The sequence below is a fragment of the Bombus flavifrons genome, chromosome 9 (genome assembly GCF_040668555.2).
Source record: "Bombus flavifrons isolate JBK064 chromosome 9, iyBomFlav1_principal, whole genome shotgun sequence".
NCBI classification, from domain to species: domain Eukaryota; kingdom Metazoa; phylum Arthropoda; class Insecta; order Hymenoptera; family Apidae; genus Bombus; species Bombus flavifrons.
The window spans coordinates 5,324,222-5,348,573 of NC_138450.1; the positions used below are offsets into that span (position 1 = coordinate 5,324,222).

Below are 24,352 nucleotides of genomic sequence, written 5' to 3' on the forward strand. Positions count from 1 at the left end.
CAAGCTTAGAGGCGAACGTCGGAGTAGCTATGGAAAAGAACTGTTCCCAAAGGGCGAAGCTGCATCAAGATAGTCGTAAAGGTAGCGTTACGGTTGCTAGGATAAGCAGCTTCCATCCTTGGAATACCTCCTAGATCAACGTCGGTATTTCTTCGCCTCTTTGTTCCGAACGATGAGTCCGGCGTAACAAGAGGAGAAGCCCTGAGATCGCTAACATTGAACGTCGAACGGTTGAACCCACACCAACGTGTAGACACGATGTTGACACATTCTATGTAGGAGACGAACATGCTCAATTTTGTATAGATAAATGACTTATCGACTGAGATAACATGTTCATCTTAGTCTTCAATTTAAATATGCTTCATATTTCTATTTGGCGAATTCGTAAAGTTTTTGTAGCCTGAAAGTACTGTATGATCTCGTAAAAATCACTTTAAAAGAAAAAGAGTCTTAAAACAATTTCTGATTACAGGTAGTTTTCACGTCATAAGTTTTTGAGTTATTAATCATGCTTTACGGAAAAAGACCGGTTACTACATTCACAAATTAAAATAATCTATTGAATATTATACTTCAAGGAAATATTAATATGTATGTGATATCTACGTTAATTTCAAACTCTAACAGTAAGTCGATGACACACCTGATGTGCTATTTAATATCTCTCAAAAATAGTCAATTACTATAACCAATTACCAGATGTATCTTGGAAAAGAGTTTATAACATGTTTCGTATCGTTATAGTATATTTGTCGATTTTTTAATAAATCAAAATAACTCGACTGTTCTTTCTAGTGCTAAATGCACTTGCCACGTTATTGAGATAGTCGAACGTTTATCTTCGGCACCGACATACAGTCTAAGGTACTGGCTTCTATTCTCGGTGTACTTTACACTTCGAGCATCGAACCTCTTTCGTTCTCTCTACTCCTTGCGAGTTGTATGGAGGCAGATCGTAAACTACAGTGGGCACCGTAAATACAATCGAGTGTATGGCCACTTTAACAAACATCGTATTAACCGGTTCATTTTATTCTTTTTATAGATTTAACCGCAGATCGGGTAAGAACACTTCTGGTATGAGTACGATTTAAATTACAGCAGAGATGTTGTCCGAGAACTTGATGTTCTTTGATACTCGACGGTATGATATGTTTAACAGTGTTTGGGAGACGCTACTTAAGTAAAGATGTTTTCTGTGATTTACTAGATATATTGGAGGAAATTATGCGATATGAACAATGGTTGACGAGATTGATAAAAGATATTCTTTATGTTTTTATAGCTAACATCGTCTGACATCGAAAGAAATGGAAATCATCCATCCAGTAAAAAATACGTATCTTTATGCAATGATTTTGATATTTATCCCCAAAAGTAAGTTTTTAATACAAGAAAATCACCAATCCGATTAAACAGTTTTGTTAAAGTCTAGAAGTCATCTAATCCCATTGGTTAGTCATTCGCTATTTTTTGTAGATATTAAATAGCACATTTATTTGTTAGAACGAGTTTGAAATTCATTTCTGTCTTGATGTAATAAGATTGTAGCAAACACTTATGTACGTCCCAACTGTAAACATGAAAACACGTATTATCCTTACGAAAATATCCAATTTCCGACAAGAGCTTAACATATCTGCGGTAAATACCCTTTGTGAAAGCTCTTTAGTTTGTGGCAAAAGCCTTCGAGCATGCTATTATCGTTTTGATACGAGATCGAAAATGCAAGTATAACGAGGGTTAGAGGGCACCGTTTCCCAAGTGTGTCATGAGGTGAAAACGTTTGCTCTTGGGTTCACAATCCCGGCAATTATGGCTTTCGTAGAAGACACCCGTAACGAAGTTTGTCCTGCGTTTCGATCTTTGCAGAAACCTTGCGTACAGTCGCCGAAGCAATTTATGTTACCGAACGATCCTTGCAACGCTAAAGTTCAGTTACATTTGAGGTTAAGCGGCGGGCTCTTAACGTGCATACCATCTTGCAACTACCAAGCAACTTTCTCGCCCCGAGGATTAACTCTTTGGACAATTTCTAGCGTGGATAATCGTAAGTTTTACAACTATTACGTAACTGCTGCTTCAGCTATAACTTGACGTACAATGCAACGATTGAAGACGCATCGTTTGGAACGCTTAGAAACAGCCAGTCTATGTATAAGTTAATCATTTTTTAAAAATGATTTATGATGTGAAAATGCTCTATCGTCAAAAAATCTTCACAGAACAGTATAATGTAATGATTTTATAATTGGCGGACAAAGATCACAGTACTTTAAGCCGGGACTCACGAACTTGAACTTTTTAGTTTCACAGTTAATTAAGCCATAAATTTATTCTTTACGAGGATACGTTTTCATGAACAAGAACGTGTAATCAATCCCTTGTAATAATACATGTAGAACACTATTTTATATCGCTAAGTCATTTTTAATGAGCGACTAACTTGCACTGATTGGTTTCTTAGTTTTCTACGTTATGTGTTGGTCAATACATATTGCGATTTAACCGCTCGGGTTTATGATACCTGATACTGTCATTTTAGTTTCTAAAATTGTACTATTTAATCTCAAAACCAGAGGTCGATGTGTAAATAGTACTTCCTCACTGCTGAATTCAACATGTGCGGATCGAATAAGTTGCTGTTGTCTGTTTAATAAATCAAATCAATCGAAATACGATTTGTACCATCGTATAATATCTCGAGATTGTAAATTCCCTTCTGTTTCTCGCAATGTTTGATCATTTGTTTTCATTTACCTTGATTAATTCGACTCGTTCAATAGACAATAAGTTTTTGCTTCAACACTCTCAACACGTGTTTTAAAGACGCAGTTAGAGCTAATGCAAAACGTTATAATAAAGTTTTGTGAACATATCCTTATTTATCCATTTAATTGGCCCGAATGTCTTATAATCCCAAACATACAAAATTTTTACAGACTTTGTACTTTCCTTTATCCCAACTTTCATTTCCAAAGCCAATAAATTCCACATTTTGCCCAATTCTAAAGCTGAAACTCGGGAAAAGACGCTCGTAAAAGATCGAGTGTCTCGTAGAAGCACGATTTTTGTGCGACCTCATTGTAAATGCATTTTCGAAAGAATGCTATCTCGTTGGAATAGTCGAGAAGCGAAGTACGTGAACAGGAGCACAGTGTTAGAAAGTAACGCGAATACTTCAGTTTACTGGGACATGATGTAATAAAATCGTACAATCAGTTTCAACGAGCAGAAACTTATGTATTTGCCAGGATACTTCCGCGTAGTAAGAATTACCGTATTATTTTTCCCTTCTGCCGACTTCGTAAACATTTATTCTACTGTGTTTGCTCATATCCAGTTATGAGTTCTGCTTAACACGCTGCACGCTCAACGAGAGAGATTCTCCGTTTACGTTTAAATCCACAAACGTGCAACGTGTTTAAGTGTGCTCGAAAATTTTCTTTTTATACGAAAACAAGCAGATTACGGTTGCTCGGTTATTTTTTAGCAAACAATCTGCTTTCAACAGGTTCAAAAGTTTAGTTTCCGTCTGTGTTGGTGAAACATAAAAAATACATCACTGAATAGGTGGTAACAAAAGCTGGAGAACTTCGTAATTTTTAGGAGAAACAGTCAGAAAGCTATAAAGTGAAAAATATTCGTGAGCTTTCGGCAAACTTTTTCCTAGATATAACTAAGTAGCAGAGGAAAGCAAAAACTAACATGATATTGATTACTCACATGGTCTTGCTTATGAGATTAGAATTTGCAGAAAATGCATACCAAAATCAACTGACCTGAAACAAAATAAATATATATAGATTAGAAATTTGATAAGTGAAAAAACACAATGCGAAGATCAATAAAATCGATCTCCATGATTCCAAAATAAAAAAAAAAAAGAAAAGAGACGGACACGAATATATTTTTACATTTACCTGCAACATGAATTTATAAGCTCACGCTACGTTTCACAATATTCCTTTGCAAACAGTTTTACAAATCGATTACACAGTTTTGTCGCAATTGATACGAAAGGGAAATTGCCCATAACTTTCGCAATGGTCGCACGTACACCAGTAAAAATAAATTGTGTCACTTGAATCACGGTCGTAATAAATACCGTGTGCAAAAGTCAATGTTTAAACGCAAGCAAAACTAATAGGAAGAAGTAATAGTGAAAAAAAGTGTTAAAGAGAGTAAAGAGGGAAAAAGAGAAAAGAGAGCCCAAACGTCAAACCAGCAAAAATATCGACCACAATTTTCGCTGGTTTTCAGGGCAAATGGGAGCATTCAGTGGCCTTTTGGCAATTCTAAACTCCAAGAATCGTCATGACGATAGATCATGGTCGAGGAGGGTCATGCGTGGACGCATTGGAGACACATTTAACAAACCACCGGCGGACGATTCGCAGGAAATAAATAGGGAAAGCATACGCGAGGGCAGGCCGCGTGAAAATTATGTGGTCGCCTGATATATTTCCCATTCACCTTGAATTAATGTATCGCCGATATTACCGCGATGCATCAAAAGCCTCCAACCCTTTTCCCACCAAACACTGCCTAAAAATTGGCCGGCGTTGATGCATTGAGAGCAGACCGTGGCGTGGGTACGAGTTGCGGATGAAATGTACCGGTTCGTATTGGTGGCCTGTTCATACACGATCACATATACTTTTTTTTTTGTTCCACCCTCAATTTGATGCCAGACTATGGAAAAAGTTGAACGAACATTCTCGTCGATGTCGGGTTGACGTGCCTCGTCGCTGCGCTAATAAAACATCGACGACACGATTGATTTCCCAGGGTACGATTATTATTAGTGCTGATCGATGCCCGATACCCGACGTGCTGCTTTCAACGTGATTCGCTTCTATCGAGACGCGTCACTCTACACCAATTGATACACAAATGTTTCAGAATTGCTACATCTCTATGTGTCAGTGCAATAAATTTTATTTAGATATTATTTTAATCTGCAAAGATATTGTAATTGAAGTGCTTTTTAAAATAAGAACCTATAGGTCTATAGCAAATATTTTTTAATCAAATAGTTCAATTATTATGAAAGTATTCGTTTTGTAAATATAAAAATAACAAAGTTCTTTCTAGAAGTTATTACGATTATCAATCCAAACCTGGCTAACATTAAAAGACTAGAAGTAAAACTTCAAGAGCAATGTACTGATTTTATCAAGTGAGTTCATTACTTGGTCTGTTGGATCCTTCCTGCAAAAAGATCTTCAATTTCTTTATTCAGACGTCCTCTAATCTTTTCGTACGTTATTCTATTTTTTCTGTCAAAAATAAATTGTATCATATCTATTTTTACTAGGACTAAGATAGAGATAACTGAAATTGATTTGACCTTATTAATTTTTAATTCCAAATTAATTTTATACTTTTCAGTAATGAAGATAATTTTGATTAATGTAAATAAATAATCGCAATGAACTTTAAGTGGATATAAATTAGTAGACTTCTTAATAATAACACCGAGTAAGAGGTGAATATAGCAAGATGAATATATGTTGAAGAGCGAGGGTCGAAACGCGTCCAGCACGCATGCATTCATAAGCCGACATATTTTTTGAAATGCTGCCAATGATAGTGCGAAGAACAATTGCGGCGGTACTATTACACTGGTACCGATGCAATTTCTTTTTCACGGTTTCTGAAGTTGGCATGAAATAGAAAATTCCAGTCGAAATTCTGGCTAGGATTAAAAAAGTAGTTTGATCGAGAGCCCACGATTTTATGGCTTATTGTTCGTCGAGATCACAAATTTCTTTCCAACGAAAAGCGTGCACAGGACATTTATATAAATTTTTTTTACATGATCAATAAATTATTCTGAACATAAAATGTCACTTACACTATAGATCTGTTTCATTTCATGTCATTAGAAAAAAAATACTCTTTACAATGATAAGCTCAAATACAAAGACAAATTTAACTTTGATATGATTAATAAATCAAATAAAATGTATTAGTAATATATTATGCACAGTAAGTGATATTTTTTATTTGGAAGAATCTACGGAATTGAAACAAGTTTAAAATACCTATATATTTATGACGAAGAATAAAGCAAAGATTCAATGTTGTTGAAGTGAAAGTTCATGAATGAAAATTCAATTCTGTTATGAATCAATTATTCAATTTTACAGACACTATGTAGTTTCTTTTTTCTTCGATTGCAATTCACTTAAAATTGTTTATTCTATATAGCTTTTTTGATTGATCAACACATCTTTAATATTGTTTCCATTCATTAAACTATTTAGCAAAAAAAAAAAAAAAATTACAAAAGATCCATATAACCTAATAATGCACCTAGAACAAAATTTAACGTGAGGTTTCAGCGAAAGGTCCATATATCTATCGAATCCACAGTCGAAAAGCCAAATTCTTATCTCGATGTAGACGTTGAATGGAAAACATCAAAGGACAATCAAATTTCACTTTAGGAGAAATTCGAATGAATGAGGAAATCTAACACAGAATCGTTTGTGGTACTCATGATAGCTAACAAATTTGTACGCGTTTGTAGAACATATTTTTTTTCTTTCCTTTTTTTTCCGTGGAACGTTGCCAAATGGAATTCTACAAGACAATTCCGTTATTGGTATCGCGGTAGACGTACAAACCGATTCGTCGATGAATTTGCGATTCCTTTGATCCGTCGCGTTCGCAATACCGGAGCAATTCAAAGCGGAGAGTTCTCTTCCGAGCGTAAAACCATGAAAAACTCGAAAATATTACTCTCTAACGGATCTACGTTCATGGACAGTTACTGCGGTCCCTCTAACTGCCCGAGAAAAACGTATTTGCTCATTCTAGTGGGAGCATGTCGACCCTCTTTTTACCCTTTCGCTCTATTTTCTAGAAATGCATATTTATCAGTTCGGCAAGTAGCTGCGAAAGGGGATCTTAAGCTGAATGGGATTTTAAGGATATAGCTCGTTCTCTGCTCTTTATTCGTGGAATTTTGAAGCGAAACCTCCTCTTCTCAAAGCTTCCCTCTTTTCTTTACCTTTCCCTATTGATTCACCCTTGCTCGTGCATCTGCTGGTGCTAATCAAGCTAATTGTGGAAATTGTACTGCATTAGGACCAAGGCAAAAACATGTAGAAAAACTTACGTTTTATTTGCGTCCTCAATATTATATACGATTTCGTGTAGAAAATACGAAGAATTGTACATGAATGAAAATACTTTTCGAGCTACCTAAATCGTACATTACTTTATATTAATATTGTCATCTTTAGATGTTGAAATCCTCAAATTTATTGTCCTTTCGGTGTATACCTTACTGTTCTATATTATTAGATTTTTATTTCGTTCCATTCAAATCGATTCCGTAATTGATAAAAAAGAACCATTTGATTCACACTTGTGTTATAATTCATGTACTTCTCTAGTACACATCCTCTATTTTAAGTCTATTAATTAAAAAAGAAAGAAATGTTTATTAATCCGTAGGTTTTCTTTTACGATTCGTATTATAATCTAAATTTGCAAGTATCTCTGTGTTAGTAGCACGTACAGAGTTTCCTCTTAGCAATAAACGTGCAAATTAAAAAAATTAGTAACGTAACAATCTCATTCCAGGAAGCTAGATATTTATTCAGATTAGTGTCGTGTTTTTAAAAAGACATAGTTGTTAAGAAAACATTCTCCTCTGAGGGATTACATACGAAATTTTAAAAGCCACACGTTTCGTTGGAATTAATTAACACATCCCTCGGTCTTTTATTTTAATTACTTAACGACTTAATAAAGTTTATTACATTAATTATAAGTAGTGTATTTGTTTTTTATGATATATAGCAGCTTGTTTCAGAGAAACGGGCAAAACACTCGCAATTTATTACGTAGAACTTCTCATATTTTTACTCGTGTTTGTCCACTTATGTAGAAAGTATTTCACTGCACGTGGACTCTGCCATAACCGACACATGTGCAGAGCATTCAGTGAGTTTTCATTAAAACTTTATGAGGTCAACGTTCGCAAAAAATTCTCATATTACTTCTCTATACATAAATAATAAAGTTATTCTCTCGAGGCCTTCATTTCTTTTGTCCTACACATAAAGATAAACGAAATATAACAGGGATGTATGATGTGTTGCTCGCGGTAATTTCTTCTTTATAAATTTGTTACTCCCAATTCAACCTTTGCGGTACGTGCATCTAACAAAGGCATTTATGTTTCCTAGCATATGACGATGCAAAAATGATTTCTGTAATGGTAAATGCTTAATCTTCGTTTATACGCATTTGAAATAAGATATTAAAGCTAAGAACTTAAAATTATTATAAACGTTGTATGGATAAATGAGAAATAAAATGAAGATACGAAGTTTGCTTCGATAGCTCGGTTTGGACAAATATTACGATGATCTCAAATTCTAGTCCGCAACATAAAGACATTGGAGGTTAATATTATTGATAACAATCGTATGTCGATTTTGAACTATATCTATATGAAATGTTTAAGGAATTAACTAGAAAAGAAACTGCGATATAAAATTGAGAGAATTTTTTTGATTTTTGGTTGTTTGTAATTGTACCCACTAAATACGCCACTACTTTTTAATCTGGACTTCAAGATGAAAAAGAGAAGCTAATAACAGAAAATGCCATTGGAACAGTCCATTTTTATAACGATATCAAAAACCACATGTGCGTCTTCATGGTCACATGGTCTCTTGAATTACACAATTTTCAATTGTACACACTCATAAGTAATATTAATAATAACGACAAGTAAAATTAAATTTCGTATTAAATTTATACAATATTAATAAAACAAGTTCATATTCTGCGTAATTCCAAATCATCGTATGTCGAATAGCAATTTGAAACATTACATTTCACCAATTAATGCGGAAAAACGCAACGTGTATATCGTTGAACATCGATTATCCCATTTTCTGCTCGATGGTTAGTAAATCCAATGCGAAAGAGACGCCTGGCAAAATCTGGCAATACATAACATCGCGTGTCATACGCACATATTGAATTATAACTCGGCGTTATCCATGGATCAACTGCAAAACACATTTAATACGCGTCGTTCGCCATTTGCGTAGATGTCGAGTAGAGTCGTACCAATTAAACGGAGCGAACAAGGGAAAAGAAAGAAGACGAAAATTACACGAAAATGAAGAATCGAATGAACGAAGACAAACAAATCCACCGGTAGAAATATACAACACAGGGTATACGTGGAGAAGAGAGATAAAGTGAGAAAACAAAGGGTAAAGGTAGGTTGAATCAGAACGAGTAGTTATATAGAGGCAGCAGAATAATCAGTACGAAGTCAACGCATCTATAGTTCTATGGAATTGACCCCTTCCTGACAGGCACAAATATAAACGATGAAACCTCCATGAAGACCGATCGATTATGGTCCCAACGTTTCGATGGGTGTTAATATTTGCGGCGATGCTTAACGTGCTCCGATATTCCTCAATTATTATTGTCCGATCAATTGTGCCTTTCCTGGAGATCCCTCAAGATTCTCCCAGTGGGGAAATCGGGATGCTGATCATGAAATAACCTCGAAGGAACTTTGATCCATTATCCTTTAAATTTTTATGTAACAGGTATTTTAACAAGTCAGACTGGTTAAATTGACTGTCAGTGATGTAAGTCAGAATTGCGAATTTGGCACGTAGTGGGATACAATTTATAAACAAGACAAAAATTTTTTAGATAAACGAAATGCTTAAGTAGTGTAATGAATATAATACGAAAATACAAATATTTTTAAGGATTGACTTTTAAATGTATTATACATATGGAAAAGTTAAATTAGTTTAATATGAAAAAAGAAAAGCTCGAAGAATGTCGTCCATTATTATAAAAACAGAATAATCAGGGAACATGACGTTACACAGTGCGGGAAATGTCATTTAGACGACAGAATGAAAAAATGAATATCATTGTAAAATGATAAGTGGTATTGTATGTTTTCACTTATATTATCTAATTATTATCTTTTGCAATAAGGTTTCAGTGTCTTTACTATCTTATAAAATAAGAAATATAAATTATTATTGTTGTTGTTAAAAGTGTAAATACATTGTTACTATTAAATATTATTTATTAATCATAGCATATTGCCGAAATGATTTAAGAGACCTAAAATATTTATTTATAATATATAAGTTTTAATACATGCATATATGTAGATATAAAGATAATATAGATCAGTAATATTTAAACATATTTCTCCAAATCTTCTGAATGCATAATATTAACTTGTGTAAATTCAAGTAATTTGTGTGCAAAATTACCATGATAATCGCCATAAAGAGGAATCGAGCAGATTTACCTGAATTACTTGTTAATCACTCATTATTTGCATTACAAGCTATTTAAGCTATGCATGCATTGTCAGCAACACAGAGAGATCTGATATTCTTCTATTCTCATTTTCAACCAAATTTGCTAGTGTATGCTATTAAATAATTAAAATCAAATATGCAAATATTAGTCGTAGAAGCATAACGGTGTGAATTATTTTTATTCCCCATTATCTTAAATTCTTATTTATCGTCGATCTGAATAGATGATAAAATATACGACAACTTATATTACTGTTTAAGTCGGTATAAAATTATGAAAACAATTGGAAGATACAAATTTTATATTTTTATCACATCTTTATTTCAATAAACAACAAATTTACGGTTATTTCTAAATAGTATTGCACCTTTATAAGAAAAGAAATACCGATCAGTTTATAAATTGTGAATCGCGGGTTTTATTTAGTTTGCAAGAGTTTTAAATCGAATTTGTATAGTTTTAGTCTAAATGAAATTGTTCGAACAACACTAAAAGTAATCGCTTATTGGAACATTTCTATTTTCAATCGTTTTGTTTGTAAAAACCAGCGATGCAATGTTATACCAAGTTTAGTTTTGTTTATTCAGTCCGGGCGGAATAAAATTGATATGACTGATAGAATGAAAAAGAAACAGGAACGAATATTTTCAATTACCATCAGGAACATGGATAAAAAAAGAGAATAGATTCTCTCTCTGTCTCGAAGAAAGAGAGGTTGATTTGACGCATTGGTTTCCTGTAATTTAATTTCAAGTTCCCGAAGTATTGGATATACAGCGCGTTACAAGGACATTGAAAATCAAACCTTAGATGGTGGATCGATAGATTACGCTTTCAAAGTTCAACCAACGAAATGCGAAAAGGACTTTAATAAATGCTACGAAAAGTTTTTTAATGGTAAAACAGGAAGTGGAACTTACGTACTTCACGCAGAAATCATTAGCTGTGCAAAACATCCCAATACAGCGAGATGTAAATCACGTCGTAGCAAACAACCGACACTGTAAATTTCCACTTTAAATTTATCCACTGACGCTAAATGAAATCGTAACTCCATCCTTCTCCAAATTATGTAAGAAAAATACGAAATACTGTAATCGCGTAAATGAAAATTGGAATAAACATTTTTCACGAACTATAAACAAACTATATTAATTAAAAAATATATAATTTACATTTTAAAAATTAAACGTATAAAATATTTGTGTTAACATTAGCATTAACAAAATGCTCCGTTTGTTCAAATAAGTAATTCCATACTTCAATAGCGCGCATAAAAATTATAACCCTCCTTCCTTCATCTGTTTCCTAACAAACAAAATTTCATCACATCACACTCCATTAACCACCAATATCCATCTGAACAAGTTCGACCAATTCCACGCGCAAGGTTTACCTACTACCGCATTTACCTACTTCAAAAGTGCGGACTATAATGAACGCTATATAATCGGGTCATTTGAACATCGGCCCATGAATTATGTAAAGAATCGGATATTCGCGATAGAACGGAGTTAGCCAGGAGCGAACGAACCCGAATCTAATTTTCATTCGCGTAGCGTATCTCGATCTCTTTAATCGGACCGCTGAACAAAATTTAGGATTTTTCGAGCTAGCTGGGTACATCGGTTGCCAGGCAGTGTTTCAACGAATTGCGAATTACCCCGGCATTCGAGGGGTTGGCCGATGAGAGCGACAATTTTCAAACCGGCTGGAACGTTTCGTTTGGTCCGTCGCCCATTTGTTCTCCCTCATACTCCTTCTTTCTTAAGGACGAGGGAAAGGAATTAGAGATTCAAAAATAAGGGAGGGGGTCGTTTTCTCGTTAGCGAGTTTGGATCTCGGTGGAACGAGAACCGAGAAAGAATAGGGGCGAACCTTCCGCGGGCTGGACGCGGTGGAAGAAAGGGGAGCAGAGACTGTGAAATGGAACGAACACGCTGGAATTCAGGCATTCGTAGTTTATTCTCGTACTTTAATTACCTAGTTATCCCGCCGATTTACATAATGTACTTTGCCCGTCGTATCGGGCGTCGACTCCGCAAGCCAGAGTTTCCAATCGGTTCAACTCCCTCGTGGATACCTAATCGAGAGAAGGGTAGTAAGGGATGCTGTTCAGAGGGTATTAATTCCTTTAGGCTCTCGATCGTTATAACCCATTATTCCCTACGGCATTCCCACCCAAGAACATCCCAGTGTTGACTGTAATTGCCCTTTAAAACACGTTCTCTTGCGCCATCACCTCGTGATAACGAAAATGAAGATCAATTCTTTTCGTTTTACAACAGCTTTCAAAGATTCGTGTATATCTGCTCTTGATTTATCAAGTTCCTGGAACTGTCGTTGGAATGGAAATGTAAAAATCTGATGGATGTTGTAGAACGAATAATATAATATACGTAGAATAGGAATAAGTTGATATATACATAGATCAATTTGGAGAAATTTTTAGGAAACGTTTGCTGTAGTATATAGCTTAATATAAAAGGGTGCATTCTTGAAACTGTCTGTAGACTCTACATATATATCTTTGAAGGATAATGAGAATGAGATATGGATTGACCATCAAGAATTAACTCGTCTCGTAATGGGCTAAATTAATCTTGACTGATTTAAAATGAATATTTTTTTCGTTCACGCTGTATTATAGTTTTTCGAATTTTATACTTGTACATATAAATAGGAGAAACTTTGATAATTATATTCTGAACTCGAATTAACATTCCAAAGATTCGAAAAGTGGAACTATGTAGATTTTGTAAAATATTTTCATCTCCTTCTTTCCATACAAAAAACAATCGGACCATCTTCCTCCTTTATCTATTCTCCATAACTATCATCTATCCGTCAAACGGTGCGCCAGTAACTGTAGCGTTAGCCTTGAACCTCAACTAGGTTCAAAAATCTATTCTCCCAGGAAAGTTGTTCCTGAGGCAATCGTCGAAGACTCGCGCTCCTTTCACTGCTGTCTGCATCCCCCGGAGAAAGAATCATTATGCACCTTGTACGGTTGCACGTTGATGTTCACAGTCGCGTTTTACGTTTACATCGATGCAAGACAAAACGGCGTACACGCAGCAGTTCTCGCGAAACCGAAGACACGCGCGTGGGATAGCTCGGTGGCAAATCGCAAGATGAAAAAACAGAAAGGGAGAAAGAGGGGTCTAGTCTGTGGGTCTAGCTACATAGTATCCCACGCTGGTCGAGGAAATCGTGACTGGGCGATCATAACTCGAAAGTAGTCGACGAACCCCGCATGGAGCGGGTTAACGAGGCCAGGCTGGAGGGGTTAATGGGTTAACAGGACAGTGAAGCTGGTGTATCGTGGCCGCGTCGCCCTTAATTCACCGCTTGTGGGATCTACTCTAAGGAAAAAGGAGGAAACGGGCATGTACGCTCGTGTACATTCCTCAGTATCGGTCCTTAGCGTGTAGGAGAAGCGTGTTTGTATGGGCGCTTGTAGTTTAAGAAAGCAGGCGAAAAAGGGTTGCTGCATAAGGTGAAGTAGTTCCGATTGGATGATCCGGAGGATGAAAGAGACAATTCAACGAAAAGCGTTACGACAGAAAGGGAAAGAGAGGAAACGACGATCAACGAAAGATACACGACGGGGGGTGAAAAACGAAAGAAACGAAATGCTGAACGCTGGAAAACGAAAGGGGTTAGGTTATATACTGTAAATACGAAATGAAGCACGCCGAGCATCTGAGTCTTCTTTCCTCGAATCGAGTCGACGGAAGCTGGCGTAAGAGGTGACACAACTGACACCTCGTAATACCAGGACTTGGGCCGACGCCAGTTTGCATAAGAACTGCACATCCGGTGTGCAGCCGATGCGCTTGTACGTAACCAGTAACCATGTAGCAACCACCGTTTCCTCCGCGTGCAGCTTGCTATCTATTCGATAGTCAATATTACGTGACACAACACGCTGCTACGTGCGCACTCTCGGTGTGACAGCCAGCAGCGTCGTGTGCCGGTGCTACGGAGCCAAGGTAATGGAATATTGTCGTGTTGAATCTACGACGGATATCGCCTATGACTTTCCTATGCGCGTCTACTCCCACTGGCGTTGGTAAACGTTACAGAAACCAGAACTATTCCAAAGGAAAATCGAACTACGTTTCACGGGGGAAGAATAATGCTCCGTGACAATACAGGGACTTAGCATGATCGTTTCGCTAATGTGAAAAAGAAATGAGTGGTTAACATGTCTGGAATACGTTACAATGTTTGCGAACGGAAAGAGCGAAACGGAGAAGAACTTTGCAAGGGACTTTAACGTTTATCAACTAATTCGAGGTGTTTTTACTTGTAAAAATTGTAGGATGAATGAAATGGATATGGAAGGCAAGTCATCAATATCTGTAAATATTGATATTTATACAGTACGTTAAGTTATATTTATACAGCGTACAGTAACCATTTCGAGATAGACTTTTCTTTTGACAACGAACACAATAACATAATAGAACAGGTAATTTGGAAAAATATAAGTTAATTGTAATTTTTAAAATGGTATATTATGTCCCATTTATAAAGAGATATTTTACTTCGATAGATTTCAATGGTGTCAGAAAGATTATATCAATCCTAGAATTTTGCTAACAATTATTTTGAGATTTACATTCAAATATGAATTATTTATTGAATACGTTCTTGGTTACTTTATAAAGACTACGGATAAACAGTGGGTAGAGTAATAAAAGTGTATTACACACAAATGTTACAGACACCTTTCGTGACATACATTTACTGGACTATGAAGATATTTATTATTATATTACTTGCTTATTATTTGTTAATATTTTGTTATTATGTTTCAATTAAATACAACTAAATTAACGTTCAAAAAGAAGATCGTAAAATTCAATTATTAACTAAAACTAAAGATCGCTGCTGGAATATTTGACACACATCAGAGAAGAGTCGATAGCGGGATTTCAAACAACATTCCCCATTTCTCAAACACGGAAAAATCAATATAGTAGCGATCAATCCGCTAATCCATCGAAAATCTCGGTAGACTGTGTAAAGAAAAAATGGTTTTCCTTCCGGGTAAAGTATCGATAGGGGCTGATATAGCTCCGGTAACCGAACTGCTGGAAGCATAAAGTGATTTTACCTTGCGTTCTAACACTTAGGACGCGAGGCCGAGATGACGATGGGCGCGAGCAAGATCGTATTTATCTGCTGGTCGTAGCCAGCGCCGACTTCAGGCGGTACTCGGCGTACAAAGTACCGATTACAGAATTCACGGACCGTGTTATTTATCGACTATTGAATTTCAGATCGTAGATTTTGCTCTCTAATTCATATCTAACCGGCGATGCTTATAGCAGAAACAAATCCTTGCAATCACGGGGGCCGATTATCATAAGGGCTCCGGCTCGAGTTATGCTAGCCGAGTAACGGAAGGATCGATCTTATCTTCCACGCCGCTGTTACTCGTCCTGCCGGCCATTCGTTACTCCTGTCAATTGCCACTGTCAGTTGGAATTCTATAGCGACTTCGCTCTCTTCCGTGACTCCAGCAACAGCGCTATGCCGCGCATAGCGTGTTAGAATGGTCGTCTGACCTCGAAAAAGTCGTTGAGCGCTATGTAGACTAATATCGTCTAGCACTTAACTATTCCAGCTACCATATATTTATTTTTACACGTAACATAGCTCTCCTACGAGATATACTTTGCATAGTCCATAGATATAGTATAATACAGTGATTGGAATAACTAAACACCAAGTGATATTACCGTGCAGGTTGTTTACAGCGTACGCGTTCTTTAAAATTAGATTACGAAAAAGGTTACAAAACTTTTATACAAATCATAGAATTAAATTAGAATTATAAGATAGTGGTGAAATTTTAAATAATCCGTACCAATCTATGTAGCTTTACCTAAAGAAACAATTTATACACATCAGAAAGATTTACTATTACTACTTAACAAAAATTAAGTAATAGAAAATGATCAAAATTGTGACTTTTTCCAAAACAGACAGTTGTTTTCGAACATTGTATCGCATTATTCGAGAAAAACGCCCCGGAAGCATACCACGGTGTAATGTGTTTTTCCTGCGAATTGTTTTCAGACCAATTGGAAATTTCAGGCACGCGTCTCATTCCATGGCTAGTCACGATAACGAGAAACGGTCTGTAGTGGTTTTACAACCGTGGAAAAATTTCAATCGTAAACTTACAGCGGTCGAGGATTAAGTTTCGCTTTAGCTTTAGCCGACCCTTATATCTCAGCTTTTCGAATTAATGTCCGCAAAATGGAGAACGTGTTCTACGCAGGCTACGCAGGAAATGGACTCTTACCAGGAGGATGTAGGAGACTGAAATTTATATGAGATAGTTTAAGGGTGATGTTTTCATAGAATGTTTCTCGATCTATCTAATCGATGGATAAATAGAAAGGATAAGAAATAAATAGAATGTAAAAGAAAGATTTTTAATCGACTATGAGGATAACGGAGAAAGTTATTAAACTCGATTTATCAAAACACAGAAGGTGCTCAACACTAATATTTATAAAAACTATTATAATATCAATAAAAATTATTTCATTTATCTATATAGTAATAAAAATAATATCTATGTAAATAATAAATATTTATTTTTATTATAATATTACTAATATTTATATATTTATAAATATGTATAAAATTAAGAAAATCGTAGACATTTAAAATAATGTATCAGATGTTATGCCTTGTTCAACTAAAGCATGCAATTGAACATATTTTAAAATGTAATCTCACTTAGGATTCAATTTTCAATGAAACTTTTACCAAAGCAATGATGTCAAGGTGCCAAGTAGAGAGACGATAGAATGATAACAACCACGCGACGCGGCGTAATATACCGCATTGACGATTATCGATGCTGTGAAGATCGTATTACAAGGAATATTTAACGGATCATTAAACCCGAATTGCGCGCACGTCTATAGATTTACGGTAGATCAATGGCTGAGGCTATCTCGTAGAACGAAGGAAAGGCTTGGATGTGCTTAAGGCCGCGAAGTCGAGCCAAGGCGTGGTGATTTTCTTGTATAAAGCAACGGGTAAATGCTTCCTGCTGATCAGTGCGGTACCATCAGTCGCGTCATTCCCGGTAAGATCTGATTTCCAGGGGCAAATCGGTCGCTGTGTGAGTCCAATGTCGATAGGAATGCGAGACGATTTACGTTTAAATAATAGGTATCGTTAAATGGGCGAGCGTGTGGTCGCGTGATCGCGAGCACATTCCCTTTTCTTCGTAATACCATATTTTAGCCGCAATCTTCGTACCAAACGTTGATAAGAGCTCGTTCCGCAACGTAGCTCGATAATATTAATTAACACGTAAACACATTACCTCTTTATGAGTTCATTTATCTCCCTAACATTTTACGATGCCGCATCATTATCCAGTTATAAGAAGAACGTGGATGCACGAAGGCGAGATTTCCATTGCCATGGTGAAATATCTCAATTTCAAAGCGGCTTGCGCGCACGCTATTCCTCCAAAGTGCGGGCCACTTGATTATTTTTGAGAGAATATAATTTTCTTACGGAATTAAAAATGGGAAGGTTCAGGATGATTTTATCTTTTATTAGAGATACCGATAAGATAAGAGATAAGTATTTTAAAAGTAACACAACTTAATGGACTTTTCCAGGAAAGGTGAAGAACTAGTTTGAAGCTTGCAAATAATTATTTATTAAATACATAATGTTGGCAACAAAAATTAGCTTAAGTAAATAAAGGTTAAATATTGTCTTCGTAATTTTGCATTCTTAATCTTCGACTGAATGTTACTATTAACTACGGAAAAATGAATTGAATTATGTATCTATAAGAGATTACTGTACTTGCGAGATATAAAAAGTAATAAATCGAAATTTAATTTCACACTCTTAAATTATACTGCAAGAGATGTTCTTCTTGATATGCAGAATATCTGTACAAGAAATCTGAAACGTTCAAACGGAGTGTTCATATGTTACAAGCTAACATGTACTATACAGTGTTCGCTGAGACTTCATTAATCGCTGAAACTCTGTCGATATCATCGAATCTATCTTTTTGCAGGTTCGAAACGGGGCCAAAAACATTCAGAGACCTTCGTTCCTGTTGTAGGAGGAAAAAGTTAATTACGCCGATTTGAAATTTCCTCGACCCTAAGTTGGATACCATTAAGACCTGATCGTTTTCTACCGGAATTGCACACGTTCTACGATGTTACACGAAAGAATCGATTCCATGTGCCGATCATAAAAAAAGCTACGTGTGCTGAATGTTAGTCAGCTGATTGATTCCAAATGATCCATCAATTTGAGACACTTCAAGTTTAGGATATGGCAGAATGTAGTTAACGTACATATATAGTGATTTAATAATATCTTTGAAATTTGGGATTCGGAATATAATTATAAAGTATATATTATATAATGGAGTATAATTTTAACATACTAATGTGTGTATATTCAATTCATTAATAAATAGCCAGTGTATACGTATGTAGGGCAAGTAACAATAATAACACGTATAATGTATGCAACAGTATAATGTTAGTATGAATATAGTAAAATCTTTTAACGTATTTAATATGTTCCGTTATATACTGTTCAGTTGTTCATTAAAATGTGGCGTGATATCAAAAACAAATATTGTTCACGACAATATAATTATTATTCTGGAAATCGATTTTATTAATCCTAGCAGAGGAAGATATTACATACTCATCCTTAATATAACATTATTATCAAAGATTTAATATTAGAAAAAGAAAAATCCTTTTTCATTTCTAATTCAAAATTAGTATAATTTCCAAACAACATCACACAATTGTTCAATCACGATGATTGAAAAATATTCTAGTTGAAAATATTCTATTTTATTAAATTATAATATATTTTGACATAGCTACTAATCAAAAATTCCAACTCAACACACAAGAAAGCCGAACATCGTACATAAATATTCATCTTCTTCATTCTTTTGTTACAATTTACCACATTGAATCCAACAACGATCAAAATAAAACAATTCATTATTATGACTTCCTAACTATAAAAACACCAATAACTTCTCATTACAAAAGCGAGCCGTTCCAGGGAACAACCACGAAGAGAATGCAGATCCTTTCAGCGGGAAAGGAAAACGGGAAGGAAAGGAGGAAAGGTAGAAAGAACGGGAACTCGTAGCCCCATAGTGCGGTGGCATAATTAATTATAACCGGTTCTCCACGTTTCAACGAAGTTACTCCGTTGCTGTTTTATTAAAATCCTATTAACTGAGATGAATTCGTGGAAATCAACTGAACTTTTTCCCATAGAATCACAGGGGCGGAGAAGCGCAACAGCGCGAGATGGAAGAGGAAGAAGACGAAAAGGAAGAACTGAGAGTCTCCGGTAATAGCGCAACGTCTCCAGAAGACAAGGAAATTCCACTCGGCGTCTGTCGCAACGTTCTCCGTTTTCTCTGCGGAAATTTTATTATGCATCCGTGAGGGGTTCTTCACCGGTTGCGAAGCAGGATGAACAGTGCTCCGTTCGAGCACGCGACACAAAGGAAGGAAAAGCCGAAGGAAAAGCCGAAGGAAAAGCCCTCGAGCTTCTTTTGCACCTTCCGGCAACACACAGCATTAAACTCAGTATGCAGAAACGTATCGTGGCCCTCGTATCGATGGTTCGATCCAATAAACGGGACGCAGGATGGGTTTCGTTCGCTGTTAAGCGAGAAGTATCTGCCGCGCATCTCGAATCCTGCAAAGTTGATCATGCATAAAAGAACAAGAGTTTGGCGTTTATGCGGGGAACACACGGCATTTAACCGCGGAGTCCCGCGAAATTATAAACGAAGATATTAGGTTGCGTAGTAAATTCCTTCGCGTTTAAAAAGCTCTAAGCTTCTTACTTTTACATAAGATGATGTATGGATGTGTGGTTCTATCGTCTTAAGTAAATGAAATGCGTAATCTTCTACCTCATTACTCAGAAGCTGTCCTCCAATTAAAAAAATTCAATACGTGTACTTTTACATTCTCTAAATTATTGAATTACTACCAGCGAATAAAGTTTTCCAAATATTGAAATAATTTATATACCAATATTAGTAGTATGATAAATATTCCAATAATTTCAAACGTCATAAATTATATAAGGAACTATAATAATTTCTGCTATATTATAAAGAAATCTGATTTGCTTTTCGATGTATCAACGCATTATTATGTAGAACGCATTATTATCTGAAAGATTGAAACAATTGTCGAGGGTAGTTATTATTACAAACCCCTCAATTGCATAGATATACAGCATAGATTGTTGATTCGTATCAAAGGCCTTTATGCCAGGTAAATATTCAGACTCTCTTGAAATATCGGGGAATGCTTGCGATCAAGTTTATGAAAAAAAAAAGGAAAAAAAGGGAAATAAAAACGATTTGGAGGGTAAATGGGCGTTACAAGATCGTTGGCACGCTTCCTACTGTGAACCGCGATATCTCAGAAACTTTTGAAGTTGTCTCGTTCCCTTGGGGCGAAGACGATTTTCCAGCTTTCGCGTAAGCAGTGATGAACATTCAATTCTTCCTTTCGTGAGTTTTCGAGCAGTTTCAGTCGTGTAAAGGATCGAATAGCTTTAAATATTACTCGAGTCTTAAGATGCTTGATAACGTTGAAAATCTCGAGGAACTTAACAGTTTCAATGAATTTAAAGGATTTCAAAGTCCCGTCACCCTTTTTCAATTTCTTGAAACTTTTGCGACTTTGATCTTATACGTAGCTATATGTATAATACTGCTTACACCAATCTAATACATACTTTAAAGAATATAAATAAATAAATAAATAAATAAATAAATATATATATAATATCTCTTCAGATATAGTAGCTATTTTGCTAATTTTTTAAATTCAAAGATACTTTTCATATATGTAAATATATTTCAATTAAGTTTCTATCAGTATATATATAGGAATATCTTCAAAGAAAAAGAATATGTCCTACTTAAATGGAATTTCAAATAATTACTGTACAAATTTGTTTAGCTGTATCGTTACTTTCCAAATTATTCAGTTTTTGTTCTTCGATCTTTTGTATTTTTACTTCTGTTTACACGAAACATTAAATTAAATTAATTTTATTTCTTGATACGACTGCTTGATTGTTGTATTGACAAATAATGCCTAGAATCATATAACGAAACTTTATCTAGTCTTAAGAACACACACAAAATATATCTTTTGCTAATTATACAATAAAGATCTAAGACCTAATAAAAATTTCTCACAACACACAACCCAGATAGAATTTTAACAACAAATTTTTTAAAGATGTGGAAGCTGCAGGTATCGCTTTTGAATATTCTCAAAAATCCATTGCAATCATAGATCCATCGCATGCAAAACGATAACAAAGCAATATAAAATCTACCAAACAATCTTTTATTTGAATTATATTCGTGAAATGCAAAACGCACGTATTGATCCATTCCAGGTTTACGACACGTATTTGTCGACGCGATATCGTTGAAACCAACCGATCACTCCTCGATCGTTTCATCACTTGTCGTGATCCCCTCATTACGAACCTACGCTCCGTTCTCTCCTGTCCCCTGGCAGATATTACTTCTCAGGATTTCCATAAAAACATTCGACCGAAGACGTTCGTCCGCTTCCTTGCTCCGACATTACCTTCATTCCTTCGATTGTTCGCCCCCTCCACTCGACTCTTAAACATATTTTTCAGTTCTTTTTATCACTTGTCGTTCCGAGTAAGTGCTTCCTTTTTATATTCTGTCAGCCAATGTGAACGTATTCGGAGCTATGCCTAATTCAATGTCACTCACCTCGCGCGTTGCTTTTTCTCTTTCGGCACAATCCGTGAAAAGGTCTTACGAGAAACTTGCGTTTACAGGAATCTCAACCGATGAACCGAAGCGCGTATTGATGAACCGCGTTTCCTCTACAATAGATACATCATCGATAGACATTCCCTCACGGTAATATAATATACTTTTCACCGAGTAAGGTACACTCGGACCTTTGGTGTGACGCCGAATTATTCGTGGTAAAAGGAGAAGGCTGAATGAGCGTGAAGAAAGGTCACGAGAATTAACGAAGCTGAGGATAAATGGATAAATAAATAGTATTTGTTTATTGATTCGTCTATCGCTTGTTTGGAGCTCTTTTCAATTTTTTCACGAAGATTACTACATAAATACCTTAACGACATGGGAAAAAATGGAGAATGGATGGTTTAGTAGAAATAAAAAGTAGAAGATCTAAAAATGTAATATAAATGCCCTATGAATGCAGTAAAAAAATGCAATAATTTTTGAAGATGTATCGTATGGGTTTTAAAGTAAATTCTTTAGAATGGTTAGAGCCATTGATATCATATCATTGTTATAATTTCTTGAAACATAATTGCAGTTGTCTTTCAATTTTTTGTTACAGAAATAATTCAAGTAATCTTTTACTTTTGTAACAGGAGGATATTTATATTAATTTTATTAAAAATGTAAAGGAGAAAATAGAAGAATCCCGTCAGACGGTTCTAAAAGTATCTTCACAAATCATTGAAATTTGATTAACCGGGAGTACATCTTTTTAGAATGGAGAGGAAGTGAAAAGTTGACGTAAGAAACTTCGGAGATAAGAACCACTTTATGGATCAATTATTAGTTGAAGGAACTACGAAGTTGCATACACTTTGGTAACTTACCATCTTCTTCCGTTTAAACTATGGTCGTGTTGTATAACAAAGATTATAGCTACATATTTCCGGGTACCAACACTGATATGGATCAAACTAGCGAAACAAAGTACACGCTGTTGCAATTTCCACAATTCTGATTTATTTACAGAGTTAGTTTCGTATAACGAAGTAACATATAAACTGTTATATAAATTTCAGTAAACAATTTAAATCTTTTATTCTAATTTCTAATTATAGAATCCTCTATTTATTTCTAATTATAGAGTCCTATGGAATGCATATTTACATATACAGTATTTATTAAAAAATGAAGAGGGCAAATAAAAATAAGTACTTCTCCTATTAATTAAGAATATTCCACACGAAAAAAATTCATCATATTTCAACGTATTGTAAACTTATAGCCCACTATATTTAATAATCAGTTTCAACTAAACTTTTTTACTTGGTTATCAAATAAAGTTTATTAAAATTATTGCATTATCTAAATTATTTGATATTAAATATCCTTATCGAATCATTTTTCCCTCCAATTTTTTTTAAATAACTCAGCTCCACTAAATGTATGGGATTGCTCATAATGTATATTTAACATAAAACAATAAACGTTGCAGCAGAAACTAACGTTGATTAAACCACGATGAAACGAAGAATAATCCGTCAACATTATCGAGATAGAACGAAACGAGACACAGGGGAAGGAAAACGACAGAGCGAATGAAGAAGAGTGTGTGATTTGGAATAAGATCGAGAAAAGTGGGAAGGTCCTCTTCCAACCATTAGAAGTCGCAGGAACACATATACCACACATATTTATCTCCCATCCAGCTCTCGAATGGCCAACGGAAGCGTGAAATTCCCAATTTCTTTTCCCAAGCAACGAGAATATCCAAGGTTCGCCTCCCTGTCTCTACCACTCTTTCACTACTTCAACCACATACTTCTTTCACGCACTCACACATATCTATACATACACACACATCGTTCTCGACTTAGGGAACACGGACACACACACGCAGGAAACATATACAAATACACATATGAAGCGAACGTGCGCACAGGATGTCCGTTAACTCTCGTCTTCTTCCGATACGAATCACGAATCCCGAATTGGACAGGCAGCGGTAAGAGGAAGAACGAAAGGGCCAAGGGGCGGCCGAGACAGTGGTACCAAGAGGAAATTCCTGCCGTAATTTCTGCTATCCACCCCTAACTCTCAGAAGGATCCTTGTACACGGCCCGCGGGGAACATCTGTTTCTCGAATCTGTTCGAATTCCTAACATAAGGCGG

At 35.6% G+C, this 24,352-nt stretch overlaps 1 protein-coding gene across 7 annotated transcripts in view; it reads right to left on the reverse strand.

The window, feature by feature from the left end:
- Positions 1-24,352, reverse strand: part of LOC138183283 (autophagy-related protein 16-like) — a 317,854-nt gene that overhangs the window by 136,414 nt on the left and 157,088 nt on the right. The window contains exons 9-10 of one of the 7 annotated variants that reach the window (XM_069119978.1): positions 3,730-3,785; positions 3,243-3,629 (exon numbers count right to left, since the gene is read on the reverse strand). The exons of 5 other annotated variants lie outside the window; for them this stretch is intronic. In XM_069119978.1, coding sequence (XP_068976079.1) covers positions 3,777-3,785 — 9 coding nt within the window. In that variant the 3' untranslated portion in view covers positions 3,243-3,629; positions 3,730-3,776. Of the gene's footprint in view, positions 1-3,242; positions 3,630-3,729; positions 3,786-24,352 lie in introns of those variants that run through there. One more of the 7 variants, XM_069119977.1, reaches the window with a different exon arrangement.